The sequence below is a fragment of the Natrix helvetica genome (genome assembly GCF_964273705.1).
Source record: "Natrix helvetica genome assembly, chromosome: 2".
Taxonomy (NCBI): domain Eukaryota; kingdom Metazoa; phylum Chordata; class Lepidosauria; order Squamata; family Natricidae; genus Natrix; species Natrix helvetica.
In genome coordinates, this window is record NC_138552.1 from 291,847,272 (window position 1) to 291,864,453 (window position 17,182).

At 48.3% G+C, this 17,182-nt stretch overlaps 1 protein-coding gene across 1 annotated transcript in view; it reads left to right on the forward strand.

The window, feature by feature from the left end:
• Positions 1 to 17,182, forward strand: part of INTS2 (integrator complex subunit 2) — a 53,308-nt gene that overhangs the window by 18,184 nt on the left and 17,942 nt on the right. Inside the window, exons 9-17 of the mRNA XM_081945391.1 lie at positions 1,520 to 1,645; positions 1,903 to 1,974; positions 2,768 to 2,882; positions 4,750 to 4,818; positions 7,066 to 7,200; positions 8,697 to 8,873; positions 10,137 to 10,248; positions 11,309 to 11,413; positions 12,784 to 12,948. Coding sequence (XP_081801517.1) covers positions 1,520 to 1,645; positions 1,903 to 1,974; positions 2,768 to 2,882; positions 4,750 to 4,818; positions 7,066 to 7,200; positions 8,697 to 8,873; positions 10,137 to 10,248; positions 11,309 to 11,413; positions 12,784 to 12,948 — 1,076 coding nt within the window. The remainder of the gene's footprint in view (positions 1 to 1,519; positions 1,646 to 1,902; positions 1,975 to 2,767; positions 2,883 to 4,749; positions 4,819 to 7,065; positions 7,201 to 8,696; positions 8,874 to 10,136; positions 10,249 to 11,308; positions 11,414 to 12,783; positions 12,949 to 17,182) is intronic.

The window sequence follows — 17,182 nt, forward strand, 5'->3', positions numbered from 1 at the left end:
CCACACCCAGAATTCCCCAGCTGCCATGCTTTAAGATGGGTAGAGTTCTACTCCCAGAATTCCCCAGCCAGAATGCTTTAAGAGGGGTAGAGTTCCACTCCCAGAATTCCCCAGCCAGAATGCTTTAAGAGGGGTAGAGTTCCACTCCCAGAATTCCCCAGCCAGAATGCTTTAAGAGGGGTAGAGTTCTACTCCCAGAATTCCCCAGCCAGAATGCTTTAAGATGGGTAGAGTTCCACTCCCAGAATTCCCCAGCCAGAATGCTTTAAGATGAGTGGACTTCCACTCCCAGAATTCCCCAGCCAGAATGCTTTAAGAGGGGTAGAGTTCCACTCCCAGAATTCCCCAGCCAGAATGCTTTAAGAGGGGTAGAGTTCCACTCCCAGAATTCTCCAGCCAGAATGCTTTAAGAGGGGTAGAGTTCCACTCCCAGAATTCCCCAGCCAGAATGCTTTAAGAGGGGTAGAGTTCTACTCCCAGAATTCCCCAGCCAGAATGCTTTAAGATGGGTAGAGTTCCACTCCCAGAATTCCCCAGCCAGAATGCTTTAACATAGGTGGACTTCAATTCGCAGAATTCCCCAACCAGCATGCTTTAAGATGGGTGGACTTCCACACCCAGAATTCCCCAGCTGCCATGCTTTAAGATGGGTAGAGTTCTACTCCCAGAATTCCCCAGCCAGAATGCTTTAAGAGGGGTGGACTTCCACTCCCAGAATTCCCCAACTGCCATGCTTTAAGAGGGGTAGAGTTCCACTCTCAGAATTCCCCAGCCAGAATGCTTTAAGAGGGGTAGAGTTCCACTCCCAGAATTCTCCAGCCAGAATGCTTTAAGATTGGTGGACTTCCACTCCCAGAATTCCCCAGCCAGAATGCTTTAAGAGGGGTAGAGCTCCACTCCCAGAATTCTCCAGCCAGAATGCTTTAAGATGGGTAGACCTCCATGCCCAGAATTCCCCAACCAGCATGCTTTAAGATGGGTAGACTTCCACTCCCAGAATTCCCCAACCAGCATGCTTTAAGATGGGTGGACTTCCACTCCCAGAATTCCCCAGCCAGCAGGCTTTAAGATGGGTAGACTTCCACTCCCAGAATTCCCCAGCCAGCAGGCTTTAAGATGGGTAGACTTCCACACCCAGAATTCTCCAGCCAGCAGGCTTTAAGATGGGTAGACCTCCATGCCCAGAATTCCCCAACCAGCATGCTTTAAGATAGGTGGACTTCCACTCCCAGAATTCCCCAACCAGCGTGCTTTAAGATGGGTGGACTTCCACTCCCAGAATTCCCCAGCCAGCTTGCTTTAAGATGGGTGGACTTCCACACCCAGAATTCTCCAGCCAGCAGGCTTTAAGATGGGTAGACTTCCATTCCCAGAATCCCCCAGCCAGCGTGCTTTAAAAAAGTCGAGGACCCCTGGTTTAGAAGACCTCTCTTGCAAACGACCCCAGCATGGGGAGGGAGGGGGGAAATACGCCCAGCCCATAAGATGCAGCTGATCCCATCTTTGTCTCATCCTGCAGGCCGACCGACGAAGAAGCAGAGCAGCTACTTCAGCTCATGACCAGCCGCCCACCGGCCACTCCGGCAGGAGTCCGCTTTGTGTCGCTCTCTTTCTGCATGCTGCTTGCTTTCTCCACGCTGGTCAGGTACCCTTTGAGTAACCGGAGTATCCCCTGAAGAAAGGGAAAAAAATGTCATTGCAGGGCAGGGGGTCCCCATTTCTACAGCAGCAGAATAATCTGCTATAGTAGTCCTCGACTCGCAGTCACAATTGTGCCCCATATATTTCTTGTTAAGCAAGACAGCTGTTGAGTGAGGCTTGCCCCATTTTATGAACTTGTCCCGAGTAGCAATAGCACATAAACTTGTCCAACTTCCAATTCTAACACAATTATCCCTTTAGTACCCCAGAACAGGAGCAGCTGATGGTGATGTGGCTGAGTTGGATGATCAAGGAAGAAGCTTATTTTGAAAGGTGAGAGGCCTTTTCCCTGCCCTTGCCAAATTTAACAGTGTGCGCTGCAATATGGTGTGAAGTATTAGTTCCGCTTTGTAAAGCCTTAGTAAGGCCACACCTGGAATACGGCATCCAGTTTTGGTTCCCCACCTTGCAAATAAAAGATGTTGAGATTTTTGGGAAAAAGTGCAAAGCAACTAAGATGATGAAAGGCCTGGAAATGAAAACATATGAAGAACGCTTGCAGGATTGTTTTTTTTTTTTTGCTAGTCTAGACAAAAGAAGGACTAGGGGAGACATGATCGCAGTAATCCAGTATTTGAGAGGCTGTGAGAAAGAGAGGAGGGGGAGGTTCAATTTATTTTCTGAAGCAACAAAGGCAGGACAAGAAACCCATCAAGGAAAGAAGCAACCTGGGATTAAGGAGAAACTTCCTAACAGTGAGGACAATTAATCAGTGGAACAGCTTGCCACCAGAACTTGTAGGTGCTTCATCCACTGGAAGCTTTTAAGAAGAGACTAGACCAGGGGTGTCCAAACTTGGGAACTTTAAGACTTGGGGACTTCAACTCCCAGAATTCCCCAGCCAGCATGGCTGGCTGGGGAATTCTGGGAGTTGAAGTCCACAAGTCTTAAAGTTCCCAAGTTTGGACACCCCTGGACTAGACAGTCACTTGTCTGAAATGGTCTAGGGTCAGGGGGCTGGACTAGAAGATCTCCACGGTCCCCTCCAGCTCTATTCCGAATCTGCAAAATATTCCCAATGAAAAAAACTTGGCCTCTTCTCCTCCCCACCTTCCTTTTCCGACAGCACTTCCGGAGTTTCAGCTTCCTTTGGTGAGATGCTGTTATTGGTCGCCATGTATTTCCATAGCAACCAGCTCAGTGCCATCATCGAGTTGGTGTGCTCTACTTTGGGGATGAAGGTAAGTGGTCCACTCCCACCGCTGGGCCTGGAGCTGCAGGCCTTCCTGCTCGACTTTCCTGAAGCCGCCTCTATGATCTGTCAAACATCCCAGATGTAATCCAAGAGTCAGTTTGGTCTAAGCCAGTGCTTCTCAATTATTTTCTGTCATGCCCCCCCTAGGAAGAAGAAAACATTTCGCGCCCCCCCACCCCGCGCGACTGTAAATAGTATCATTTGTCTATAAAATTGTTATAAGTACACCTCTGCATAACACTGTATTGAATAATGCAACGCTTCCGACGAGAAGTCAGATGCTGGGTGACACTGTTGTGTCTTATCTACCAGAGAGTTAAGACCCACTAAAATTGATTGGCTTTGCTTCCAATTTGGGCCTTCCAATGAAGCTGCAAAGCAACGCGGGCTGCCCCGGTGGCATCCAATCTTTCTTTCATGTTTGGTTACCGAAGTCCCGCACAGCGCCCGGGGCCAGGACGGCCTTTCTGCCGTCCTTTCCTTCACCGGATGGGGGCTGCCAAAAGAAGGGAGCGCCCCCTCCGCCCGACCGCTTTCCTTTCGCTTTGGGACTGTAGTTCAGTCATTTGGTCGGCCGGCGGGCTGCAGGGTAGCCCGAGCAAGAGGCTGGTCAGCTTGAAGGGACGTCCGCGCCCACCAGGCGGCCTCAGCTCCTGCTTCCCCTCGCCCGCCGCGGCCAGTTGCAGGGCGCGGATCCCGCTCGGAGAAGGCGGAGCGGCAGCTCCTCCCTCAGCCAGGAGCCAGCGGGGGCTGGTCGGACAGGCAACCTCATCGGGAAACTCCAGTTCGCCGCCGCCGTTGCCGCCTTCGCCGCCAGTTAGCCCAGAGGAGACGCGAGTGAGGCCACAAAGACCTCTTTGTGCACCGGCGGCTGCGGCCCCCTTGTCCCTCGTTCTTGGCCGGCACCAGCATGGGCGCAGCCAGCGCCGCCGCCTTAGTCCTGCTGGCAGCGTCCAGGCTTCTTCCTCTGATCGCGGCAGGTAAGCCCGAAAGCAGCTCCGACGGCTCAGGGCGTGCGAGGGTTGAGCACCCCCTCGCAGCCGCCCGCTACTCTTCATCCCCAGAGCAAGCGAGGGTTGCAAGAGGAGATTTACACACGGGCTGAGCCCACTTGAAAGCAAACTGTTGAACGTGGTGGCAGGACCCCGCCTGTTGCTCCTGGCTCCTTGTTTGCACCCAGATGGAAAGGGAGCCTTCGCGCCCCCCTTTATGGAGCCTCGCGCCCCCCCTGGGGGGGGCGCCCCACTATTTGAGAACTGGTCTAAGCGCAGGGCTCTCCCACCTTAGCAACTTGAAGACTTGTGGACTTCAACTCCCAGAGTTCCTCAGTCAGCTTTGCTTGTGGACTTCAACTTTCAGCTTTGCTGAAAGTCCAAGAGTCTTCAAGTTGCCAAGTTTGGAGAGCCCTGGTCTAGTGGAGAAGGCACCAGCTAAAAAGGAGGAGATGAAGAGTTCTAGTCCCAGTCTAAGTTTGGAAGCCGGCTGGGGTGACTTTGGGCCAATCCCCCGAAAAGTGGAGGCTGAGTACGATAAACAGTTTCAGGAACTGGGTATCTGTAGTCTAATGAAAAGAAGGACCGTTTTTTGTTCGTTTTTGCCGCCCCCCCCCCCCCCAGCCCCCACTTTGCAGGCCTCTCAAACTCTCTGCATGGCCCGTTTTTCACAAGAAAACAAGGTGTGCAGAGGGTTTTGGAGGCCTGCAAAGTGCACAAACTTTTTTTTCCCCTTAAATTTACCTCTTCAAAATCTTGGTGCATTTTATACTCTGAAAAATACGGTATTGTGAGGAACATGGACTGTACCGAAAACCCCATCATGACAACATCAGTGTTCCTAATTTCCTTTTATTTCAGATCGTCATCAAGCCCAGTTCTCTGAGTCGCATGAAAACCATCTTCACCCAAGAGATTTTCACCGAACAGGTAAAATCCGCTAATCCGTCTTTTTCCTTCATCCAAGATGGAAGTTCACTTTGGTTTTTTTTTTTTTTAAAAAATAGCACCAAAAACCCAGGAAAGCTTCATCTGGGTATATATTTCATCTAAAACATTTCTACTTTGCTCTGCTAGTCAGTGACTGAATCAGTGGTGGAATTCAAATAATTTAACAACCGGTTCTCAGCCCTAATTACCCGCTGGGTAGGCGTGGCTCAGTGGTCATGTGACTGGGTGGGCGTGGCTAACTCAACATCACTCCGGTCGATGGGTGCTTCGCCTTCGCTGTTACAATGTAATGAGGGTTAACCGGAGAGGCAGTTTCTGTAAGCAGGGCAGTAAAGATTAAGCTAGAGACAACACCAGGATGTTTCCTTCCTGCCTTCCTTACAGGATTAGCCCTGGAAAGAGGGGGAAAAAACCAAAAGGAGATTTCTTCCAACAACCAGTTCTCCGAACTGCTTTTTACAACTGGTTCTCCCAAATAGGTGCGAACCGGCTGAATCCCACCACTGGACTGAATAAAGATTTGATTGATTTGTGCGGAGAGGGACAAACTGACGAAAGAAATACAAGGAAAGGAGGCATCAGAATATTATCTAATTTGGAACAAATTATGCAAATGGCTAGAGGACAGAAATAAGGAAACCTAAAACAGTGATGTAATAGAGGTATTAGGAGAGATGGATAAGATAAGATACAGCTAAGATAAATTAAGACATAGTAGTTAACTGTAGAACACAAACTGCAATACAGGTAGTATGATATTCTGATATAAACAGTTAAGTATAAATAAAGGTGGAATAGTATATATAAATAAGTATAGAATAAGGGGACCATTACTGTCGTACAGGAGGTGAACGATCAATTGTATATACACACCGATATGGAACTGCTTTATGATGGAACGTTTGGTTCCTTTCTACGTTCAATTTTGTTTATGTGTATGTGTGTTTAAAATAAAATTAATATATATAAAAAAGATTTGATTGATTTCTATGCTTGCTTCACATAGAAATCTGCACATCTTACACAACAGGTGTTTCTCGAATTGCAAGTTAATTTAGTGACCGTTCAAAGTTTCAACGGTTAGACGCACAAGGATTTAGACACACAAGGAATTTGGTGCAGAAGTTCCAAGCATACGGGCAAAATAATCGAATGCAGTGTTGTGGCCTGCCAGCGGAGCTGGTGGCAGATTCAGACATTGAGGAGGTTGGAGAGGAACATGGGCCATTCCTGGAGTCTGGGGAAGGCTCTGAGGAGGGCTCTGCGTTGGAGGCAGAGAGGGGGGCAGGGCCGTCCGACAGTTATCAGCTGGAGTCGGAGATCAGTGGGGCAGAAGAACAGCTGGAGCCTGTTCCCAGTGTGCGCATGCACAGAGCTGTCAGGAGAAGGGAACAGCTGAGGAACAAGGGGTGACTCGGGAGTAAAGGCACAGGTGGATGGTGAATGGCCCCTCCCAGAGGGAATAAAAGAGGAGCAAAAGAGGAGGGGAGTTTGCAAGAGACAACGAGTTCAGTTCATTAAAGTGAAGATCCGTTCCTGACTTCTTGCCAAGGAATTGCTGCTACAGCATGGAGTTTAGAAGATATCGGCCTGGCAGCTCTCCAAGCCTGATAAAGGTCTGTGGTTGTGAAATCTCTTGAAAGAGTAGACCAGGGCTCAGCAAATGCCGGTCTTTCCTCCCTCTGCTGTGGCTCCGTCACCGGTCGACGCCACAATTTTGAGAGGAGCTTCCGGTGGGGGGCGGGGGGGGGGGGGTGGGGAGAGAGTAGCAGAGTGCGCCAGGAGAAGACTCTATGGCAAGGGGAGGCTTTTCCAGTCGTCTCCACCATTGATAGGGCTTTCAGTTATGACAGGTAGAGGAAAAAGTACGCCGCGCTAGGAGGAGATTCTATGGTTGGGGAACTGAACTTCCGGTCACCTCCAGAATTGAACAGGGGGCTTCCGGTTAGGACCTTTGTGACTCCCGGTGTTTTCTTTTCAGTGGGAAACGGGTCCAAATGGCTCTTTGAGTGTTTATGTTTGCCAACCCCTGGACTAGACCGGTACTTTTCTGGAGAGGAATTCACTGTAAATTAAATAAAAGAGGTTTGATGGGGATGAGGAGGAGTCTGCTTCGTGCTCTTGGGAGGCCTAGGTCAGAACATACAGAGCAGAGCTTCAGGGGAGGTCTTTGGGAGAACGCGGCCCTCTCGCCTGGTGGGGCGCTAACGCCTTTCTTTCTCCCAGGTGGTGACCGCTCATGCGGTGCGCGTGGCTGTCACCAGCAACTTGAGCGCCAACATTACCGGCTTCCTGCCCATCCATTGCATTTACCAGCTTCTCAGGAGCCGTTCGTTCACCAAGCACAAAGTCTCCATCAAGGTGGGTCGTGAATTTTGCACGGTTGGGTGGGGAACCAAGGGAGAATTAAGACAAGGATTGTCTGTTTAATCTTTGGTATCTCCAAGAATGTCTGGGAAATGATTGCTCTCTGAAATTATGGTCCCCAAAGAGTAGGGAGTCCTTGACTTACAACTGCTTGTTTAGCGACCGTCCATAGTTACCCCATGAGGTGCTCTCTTTGTGCTCTCTGAGCTTGGTTGTTTTCTTTCAGATGTTTCATGAGCCAAGCTAGGTAACATCATCAGTGCTGGAAGGGAGAAGGGTTTACTATTTCAAACAGGAAACAACAGCCGAATTAAGGAATTACCAAGAACACTCCCACCAACAGAAAGGCCACGCCGCTTCTGTATCCATGGAGAGCAAACCCCACTCCCTTCTTAGCACTGACATTGTTACTTAGTTGGGTCAAGAAATGTCTGCAAGAAAACCACCAAGCTCTGAGAGCATTAAGGACCCCACAGTCTCCTCCTCCTCCCTGCATACCCCATCCCTTCTAAGCACTGATGAAGTTACCTAGTTTGGTCATGAAAGATCTGCAAGAAAATCCCTAAACTCAGAGAGCACCAAGGACCCTACAGTCCTTTCTCCTCCTCCTCCTCCTCCTCCTCCTCCTCCTCCTCCTCCTCCTCCTCCACCACCACCACCTCCTCCTCCTCCTCCTCCTCCTCCTCCTCCTCCTCCTCCTCCTCCTCCTCCTCCTCCATAAACCCCACTCCCTTCTAGCACTGATGAAGTTACTTAGTTGGGTCAAGAAATGTTTGCAAGAAAACCACCAACTCAAGAAAGCACCAAGGACCTCACTGTCCTTCTCCTCCTCCTCCTCTCCATAAACCCCACTCCCATCTAGCACTGATGATCTTACTTAGTTGGGTCAAGAAATGTCTGCAAGAAAATCACCAAGCTCAGAGAGCATCAAGGACCCCACAGTCGTCGTCCTCCTCCTCTTCCTCCTCTTCCTCTTCCTCCTCTTCTTCCACCTCCTCCTCCTCCTCCTCCTCTCCATAAACCCCACTCCCATCTAGCACTGATGATCTTACTTAGTTGGGTCAAGAAATGTCTGCAAGAAAATCACCAAGCTCAGAGAGCACCAAGGACCCCAGAGTTGTTGTCCTCCTCCTCTTCCTCCTCCTCCTCTTCCTCCTCTTCTTCCTCCTCCTCCTCCTCCTCTCCATAAACCCCACTCCCATCGAGCACTGATGATCTTACCTAGTTGGTCCCTGTAGTCTGCAATTTTTCTGGCAATCCATTCCTACTCCCACACCATTCGTTCATCCCAAATTGCATCGCTAAAAGTCTAGAAAGAAAAAAGAAAAGCCAGAAAGTCCAGCTGCCTCCCGAAAAAGCACTTTTGGGGACAACTACCCCCTGGATGACTGAGAATCTCTGTCTAGACACACATGGGAAGGCTCCCATTTTCCTGTTCTTCTTCTAGCCAGCCGACTTTTCCCCTTTTATGTTTCTCTCTCTCTCTTCAGGACTGGATTTACAGACAACTGTGTGAAACGACAACCCCCCTCCACCCTCAGTTGCTCCCACTCATTGATGTGTACATCAACTCTGTTCTGACCCCTGCCTCCAAATCCAACCCAGAAGCCACCAACCAGCCCATCACGGAGCAAGAAATCTTGAATGTTTTCAGAGGACTGACCGGGGTATAAAAGGAGAAAACAAAATCAATTAACATTTAAGGGTGATGTTAAGCTTATGCATAGGGAAGCGTTGGCTTCCGATCGACACGATGAGCTTGTCGATCAGAAAGGTCGGCAGTTCGGTGGTTTGAACCTCTGGTGCCACGTAATATCCTTTTCCCAGGAGTGGGGAGGGAATGGATATTTTGCAGTATCCTTCCCCCAGAGAGTGGAGTGGAAATGGGGATTTTGCAGTGTCCTTCCCCTGGGAGTGGGGAGGGAATGGAGATTTTGCAGTATCCTTCCCCCAGGAGTGGGGAGGGAATGGGGATTTTGCAGTATCCTTCCCCCAGGAGTGGGGAGGGAATGGGGATTTTGCAGTATCCTTCCCCCAGGAGTGGGGAGGGAATGGGGATTTTGCAGTATCCTTCCTCCGGGAGTGGGGAGGGAATGGGGATTTTGCAATGTCCTTCCCCCAGGAGTGGAGTGGAAATGGGGATTTTGCAGTGTCCTTCCTCCGGGAGTGGGGAGGGAATGGGGATTTTGCAATATCCTTCCCCCAGGAGTGGTGGGGGATAGGGATTTTGCAGTATCCTTCCTCCAGGAGTGGGGTGGGAATGGAGATTTTGCAATGTCCTTCCCCCAGGAGTGGCGGGATGGGGATTTTACAGTATTCTTTCCCCAGGAGTGGGGAGGGAATGGGGATTTTGCAGTATCCTTCCCCCAGGAATGGGGAGGGAATGGGGATTTTGCAGTATCCTGCCCCTTGGAATGGGGAGGGAATGGGAATTTTGCAGTATCCTTCCTCCAAGAGTGGGATAGGAATGGATATTTTGCAGTATCCTTCCCCCAGAGTGGGGAGGGAATGGGGATTTTGCAGTATCCTTTCCCAGAGAGTGGAGTGGAAATGGGGATTTTGCAGTATCCTTTCCCAGAGAGTGGAGTGGAAATGGGGATTTTGCAGTATCCTTTCCCAGAGAGTGGGGGGTTGGATGGGAAATGGGGATTTTATAATATCCTTCCCCCAGGAGTGGGGAGGGAATGGGGATTTTACAGTATTCTCCTTCTGCAACGCCCACCAAGCCACTCCCACCGAACCGGTAGTAATTTTTTTTTTAATTTCACCACTGATTTGCCACACCCCTTTCCTTCTCTGGGCTTAGCTGCCTCTTATCTGTTGGTTGCCTAATCTCTGGCTCTTCCTTCTGTCTCCCAAGGTCTCTTCCTCATACTATGACATTTGCCACATGGTGCATCTTCTGTGGTTTTTTCTCTCTCCATCTGTAGGGAGGAGAGTCTGCTCGGCTGAATCCCCGTTACGGAATCACAGTCCAGCTGTTGGTCTTGTACTACATCTTGTCTTACGAAGAAGCCATCCTGGCCAGTTCAAAGTCTTTGGGTACGAGGCAGAGAATTTGCGGGAGGGGGGGGTCCTCTAGAGAGTACGAACGGGGTCCTCTAGAGAGCACAAAGACTGCATTAGTTGCAGCCGTGTGGACTTTCGAATACAAAAAGGCTGTGGTCCCAAAGCTACTTTTTTTTTTCCAAGAGGCAACTGGACTTCTTGGTTTTTCCTTGAAGACGTTTCGCTTCTCATCCCAGAAGCTTCTTCAGCTTCTCGGCTGGATGGTGGGGAACGGGAGGATTTATACATTATCACGTGAAGGGTTAATACCACTTTATAATGCTTTGGTAAGGCCACACTTGGAATACTGCATTCAGTTTTGGTCACCAAAATGTAGAAAAGATGTGAAGACTCTAGAAAGAGTGCAGAGAAGAGCAGCGAAGATGATTAGGGAACTGGAGACTAAAACATGAAGAACGGTTGCAGGAACTGGGTATGTTTAGTTTAAGAGAAAGAAGGACTAGGGGAGACATGATAGCAGTCTTCCAATATCTCAGGGGTTGCCACAAAGAAGAGGGAGTTGAACTATTCTCCAAGGAACCTGAGGGTAGAACAAGAAGCAATGGGTGGAAACTAATCAAGGAGAGAAGCAACTTAGAACTGAGGAGAAACTTCCTGACAGTGAGAACAATTAATCAGTGGAACAGAAGTTGCCTCCAGAAGTTGTGAAAGCCCCAACACTGGAAGTCTTTAAGATGTTGGATAGCCATTTGTCTGAAACTGTATAGGGTTTCCTGCCTAGGCAGGGGGTTGGACTAGAAGACCTCCAAAGTCCCTTCCAACTCTGCTATTGCATTGTATTATTGTATTGATCTGAAAGGGTGCAAATGACCAGCTGTCTGCAAGGAGTATAAATCCTTCCATTCCCTACCATCCAGTCAGAGCTGAAGAAGCTTCTTGGAGCAGAAGCGAAACGTCTTTGAAGAAAAAAACCCCAAGAAAGTCCAGTTGCCTCTTGAAAAAAAAAGCACCTTTGAGACAACCATGAGCGGGATGACTGAGAATCTCTACAGACTTTGCTGTTGCTCTCTTTGTGTTGTTGTGTCTTGCGCAGCTGCCATGCAAAAGAAGCCCAAATCTTATTCCCCGGCGCTGATGGATCAGATCCCAATTAAATTCCTCATCCGGCAGGCTCAAGGGCTGCAGCAAGAATTGGGAGGTAAGTTCAGCTAAAGTTTTATCTCGGAGTCCTAGAGTTGGAAGGGGTCCTTGAGGTCATCTAGTTTTACCCCCCCTGCCTGGAGTTTCTGATTAAAACATTCTGGAATTCTGATGAAAGCATCTCTGACCGATGGCTTGGTTTTAATCTGCCTGATAAGTTTTGTTGTGCAGTAATTGAGTCTTTTGTGTTTTCCATCGGAGGGGAAAAAAAGGAATTTTTAATCACAGCGGTATCCTTGACTTACAACTGGTTGTTTAGTAAGTGTTGAGTGTATGTATTTGTGGGGTGCCTTCCTATTGGCTAATTAGTGTGTTGAAGGCTGGTGATTGGCTGTCATTTCCTTGTGCTGCCAAGCCCTCGGCTCCTAAGTATTTGATAAGCTGGTGGTAATTCGGCACTCCTGTTAAACAGGCCCCTTCTCAGTCAACACCAATCAGCCAATAGGAAGCCACTCCATAAGCACCACTCACAGAACAGCCCAAATCACGTAGAGCGAAATTTCCCAAAATTGGGCTGCAGCTCCCCGTGACCGACCCAAATTCGATCTCCTATCATTATCCTGGGACACATCTATTTGCCTTCGCTTGTGAGATGGTGTGTATGGATAGACAAAATGCAACTGATGGCCAAGGGTGGGATTCAGCTGATTCGGACCGGTTCGGTAAATCGGATGTTAATTTTACATCTGGTTCGCCGAACCGGTAGTTGTAAGGACTGGCTGGCCCTGCCCTCCCTGTCCCTCTCAGGAGTCTCCACGCGGCCCGTTTTGGATGCCAGGTAAGGGCAGGGCCTGCGCAGAGGCTCTGGGAGGGTGAAAAATGATCTTCCTGGAAGTTCCGGAAATCTGGAAATGGGCCCATTTCCAACCTCCGGAGCTCAGGGGAGGCCAATTTCACCCTCCAGGAGGCTCGAGAAAAGCCTCGGGAGGGCAAAAACAGCACCACCCCCTCCCTGGTGCAGGAGGCCGAGTAGGCCATGCCCACCCAGCAACCGGGCAGAGAACTGGTTCCTACAATTTTTGAATCCCACCCCTGCTGACGGCGCATATTTGCCGGAAGACTTAGAACAACGTGAAAAACACCGGCGGCACAATGTAAATGCACCAGATCTCAAAAGTATTCGATTACAGGGAGAGTAAAAATAGCTTTCACTGTCATTGTTAGAATTTAGAATGCAAATTGTTGGAGAGCCAGTTTAAGGTGGGAGTCTTCAACCTGGGCAACTTTTAAGACTTGTGGACTTCAACTCCCAGAGTTCTGGGAGTTGAAGTCCGCAAGTCTTAAAGTTGCCCAGGTTGGAGACCCCTGTTTTAAGGCCCCAGGCTAGAAAGTGACGCTGTTTTTCTCTGTCCGCTCCTTCCTCCCCAGGCTTACATTCTGCCCTGCTGCGCCTCCTGGCAACCAACTATCCTCACCTCTGCATCGTGGACGACTGGATCTGTGAGGAACACATCACGGGCACTGACGTTTTGCTGCGCAAGATGCTTCTGACCAGCTCTGCCAAGAAACACTCCCCGGAGCAACTGCAGGAAGGTGGGTCTCCTTAGAAGCAACACTTGAGTGACTTTGTGGTGACCTAGGCTTCCCGAGAAAGCATAAATCGCACGCTTAGTCCTAAAAACCCTCTTTTTATTTCGACGGCTATGAATTGTGTTCATTCGCAGCCCGTAATGAGTCACAAACAGTCTGTGAAGAGTCCGACAGAAGTCTGCCACAGTCTTTCAGGCTAAGGCTGATAAGCACCCACCTTTATCTCCCTTGGAACGATGTCAGAGAACCTAATTGCCAATTAGTTTTGCAAGGCCAACTGGAGCATAGAGTCAAACGGAGCTTCTCAGAATTTGAACAGACCAGAATGAACAAAATTGCTTCCTGCAAAGGCTCGCCTCCATTTGTTCCTCTTTTATGTCTTATGGGAGGGGCCAATCGTCTCCAAGCCTTACTCCCAAGTCGACCCTGTTTTCTTAATTGTTTTTGCCTCCTGGCAGCTCTGCACATGCGCACACTGGGAATAGGCTCCCCCTGTTCCTCTGCCTCGCTGATGTCAGACTCCGGAGGCTCCAGAGGCAGCACATAACTAACAGATGGCCCTGGCCCCCTCTCTGCCTATGCAGAGTCCTTGTCCGAGCCTTCCCCAGACTCCAGGACTGGCCCAGGTTCCTCTCCAACCTCCTCACTGTCCGACTCTGCTGCCAGCTCCGCAAGCCGCTGGGGGATCGCAACACTTGGGGCATGGCACAGAGATAACACAGGCAGCTGGCAGTTCAAACTGCCCCTTTATTGCTCCAAATTTCCCCAAATGCTCCCACCTTTCTGGCAAGTCCCAGAGCAAAGGGATGACAATCCCCCCACCCTCCCACCCCCCACCCTCAAGCAGCCTCTGGCTGAAAATAGTCCAGCCCAGTGCTGTGTAGACCATGACTGCAGAGTAATAAATCCAGCAGGACAAATCAAGGAGTTGAGGAAGCAAAGGATCCATGTCATTAGTCTAGAAAGCCAGAAAGAATGCAAGGACTCTTGGGAAGTTCAAACGTCGGCACTCAACGCTTCAAGAACTCAGTGTTCCCGACAAACGTCCCTCCCCACAGCGTCTCCTTAAGTCTCATTCCCCACAGTGTGCCTTGTGAAAATGGGCTGGGCACTCTTCTCCCAAGTAGCCTGCTGAGTCTGGCTGGGAGGGGCACTCTTCTCCTGAGCAGCCTGCTCAGTCTGCGCTGTTCATACCTTCTCTCCACTCTCCGTGCTCTCGGATCAGGAGGGGGTGATCCTTGCTTCTCGCCTCAACTCTTTCTCTCATGTTCATTCTGCCCCTGTTTCTGTCTACAAACTGTTCTAATCCTGAATGGCCCTGCCCTTCTCCGTTTTCCTCCGAAGCCAACAAAGCCGCCCCCTCAATCTCGTCTTCCCCTGCAGATTCAGACTACGATGGGGGGGCATGGCAGACTTTGGTCCTACCCATGGCACCGCTGTAACATTGTCTCACGGAGAAAATATGAAAGAAATGGAGCCAGAGAACTAGAGATGACAGGTAGTCCTCGACTTACAATGATTCATTTAGAGACTGCACTAACAGCACAGAAAAAAGTGACTTGTGACCGTTTTTAACACTTTTGACTGCGGTCACATGATCAAAATTGAGACGCTTGGCAACTGGCATGTACTTATGCCGGTTGCAGAGTCCGGGAATCGTGATCCCTTTCTACAACCTCTTGACAAGCAAACTCAATGGGGAAGCTGGACTCACTTAACTACCGTGTTACTAGTTTAACAGCGGCGGCGAGTCACTTAACAACTGTGGTAAACAAAGGTGGTAAAACAGAGCAAAACTCAACCACTGCCTTGCTTAGCAACAGACATTTTAGCGCAGTTGCGGTCGGAGGATCGCAAGAGGGGATCACTTGACCCCAGGACACCGCAACCGTCATAAGTACATGCCAGTTGCCAAGCCTCCGAATTTGAATCACGTGACCATGGGGATGCGGCAACGGTCATAAGTGTAAAAAACACTCATAAATCAATTGGGATCAATGAGCCGCGGTGGCACAGTGGTTAGAGTGCAGTACTGCAGGCTGCCTGAAATTTGGCAGTTCGAATCTCACCGGACTCAAGGTTGACTCAGCCTTCCATCCCTCTGAGGATAGTAAAATGAAGATCCAGATTGTTGAGGGCCATAGGCTGACTCTGTAAGCCGCTTAGAGAAGGCTATAAAAGCACTGTAAAGCGGTACGTAAGTCTAAGTTCTATTGCTATCTTCCTTTCTTGTGGTTAGAATGCAGCATTGCAGGCTCACTCTGCCCACTGCCATGAGTTCGATCCCTTCCTTCCTTCCTTCCTTCCTTCCTTCCTTCCTTCCTTCCTTCCTTCCTTCCTTCCTTCCTTCCTCCCTCCCTCCCTCCCTCCCTCCCTCCCTTCCATCCTTCTTTCTTTCTTTCTTTCTTTCTTTCTTTCTTTCTTTCTTTCTTTCTTTCTTTCTTTCTTTCTTTCTTTCTTTCTTTCCTGTTAGAATACAGTATTGCAGGCTAATTCTGCTCACTGCCAGGAGTTTGATCCTGACCGGCTCAAGGTTGATTCCATCCTTCTGAGGTGGGTAAAATGAGTACCCAGATTGTTGGGGGCAATAGGCTGACTCTGTAAACTGCTTAGAGAGGGTTTTAAAAGCACTGGGAAGCGGTATATAAGTGCTATTCCTTCCTTGTGGTTAGAATGCAGCATTGCAGGCTCACTCTGCCCACTGCCATGAGTTCGATCCTCACAGGCTTAAGGTTGACTCAGCCTTCCATCTTTCCGAGGTGGGTAAAATGAGGACCCAGATTGTTGGGGGCAAAAGGCTGACTCTGTAAACCGCTTAGAGAGGGATGTAAAGCACTATAAAGTGATATATAAGTCTAAGTGCTAAGTGCTATTGCTAAATCACTATTTTCAGTGCCGGGGCCACTTCGAACAGTCACTAAATGAGCGGTTGTAAGTCGAGGATTACCTGTACTGATTTTCCCAGTAGGACATGCCAGAAATAAGAAGGAGACACCTCACTGGAGGCCAAATCAAATGTGTTTTTTTTTCAACATCTTTTTTTTTAAAAGCATTCTGAGCCCTGCAAGGAAATCACACACAGGTCCTGCAGATTTTGGAGCACCTAACGCTCCTCTCGGCGTCCGAGTTAATTCCTTACGCCGAAGTGTTGAAACAATGATGACCAAATGTAAAACAGAAATTTTGTATTTAATTCTACACATAATTACGGCAGTGAGGATTGCTTTCGCTCAGAAATGGAAAAATAAACTGATACCAAACAAAGACGAAATACCAAGAAAGGTTCTGGGATGTGCCGAAATGGACAAATTAACAAAAGGAATCCAGGGAAAAGAGGAGACAGAATATTATCGGACAGGGGGAAAATGGTACAGGTGGTTGGAGGAAAGAAACAAAGGTCAATGAAAGAAGTTAATAAAGTCAAAAGTTTTTTTTAAAACAATTTTTATTTATTTTTAAACAAAAACAAACAAACATAAAAACACCATCTTCCATTACAAGTTGTAGAAAGTGTGTCAGTTGGTTACAGTATTTCCATGCATCTCTTCCACAGTCACCACCTGCTTTTCATATCAAATCGCATATTTTAAATTCACCTACATTCATGTATATCACAATTATTATATCTCAACCTTAATTTGACTATAATTGTTTTTACATCCTTTTATATATAATATTCCAAATCTAGAATAGGATTATATGGTAACATTCTATTAAATCATCCTAAAATCATCCAATCGCAATACATCTTTATAACATATTCTAGATAAAGCTTTTAAACCTCATGTGTTGTTTATATAAGATTTCATATTATCAAACTAACATATCTATATGTATTGTTATCATTATTAATCATTAGTTAATTTTAGCTATTGTCACGTCATTTTATACATACTATTAGTAAACTAAATTTAGCTTAGTTTTTATTATACATTTTCATAGATAAGTAAAACAAAATGAAATAAGAGGGTTAAAAACGGTGAAACTTAAGTGAAACATATTAGAAGGGGAAATAACAAGGAGAATTGTACCAATTTGAAAACTGCTATAAGAAGGAACACGAAGTTCCAATGTATTGTGTAAATGTAATGCAATACAATAGCAGAGTTGGAAGGGACATTGGAGGTCTTCTAGTCCAACCCCCTTCCTAGGCAGGAAACCCTACACCGTTTCAGACAAATGGCTATCTAACATTTTCTTAAAGACTTCCAGTGTTGGGGCATTCACAACTTCGGGA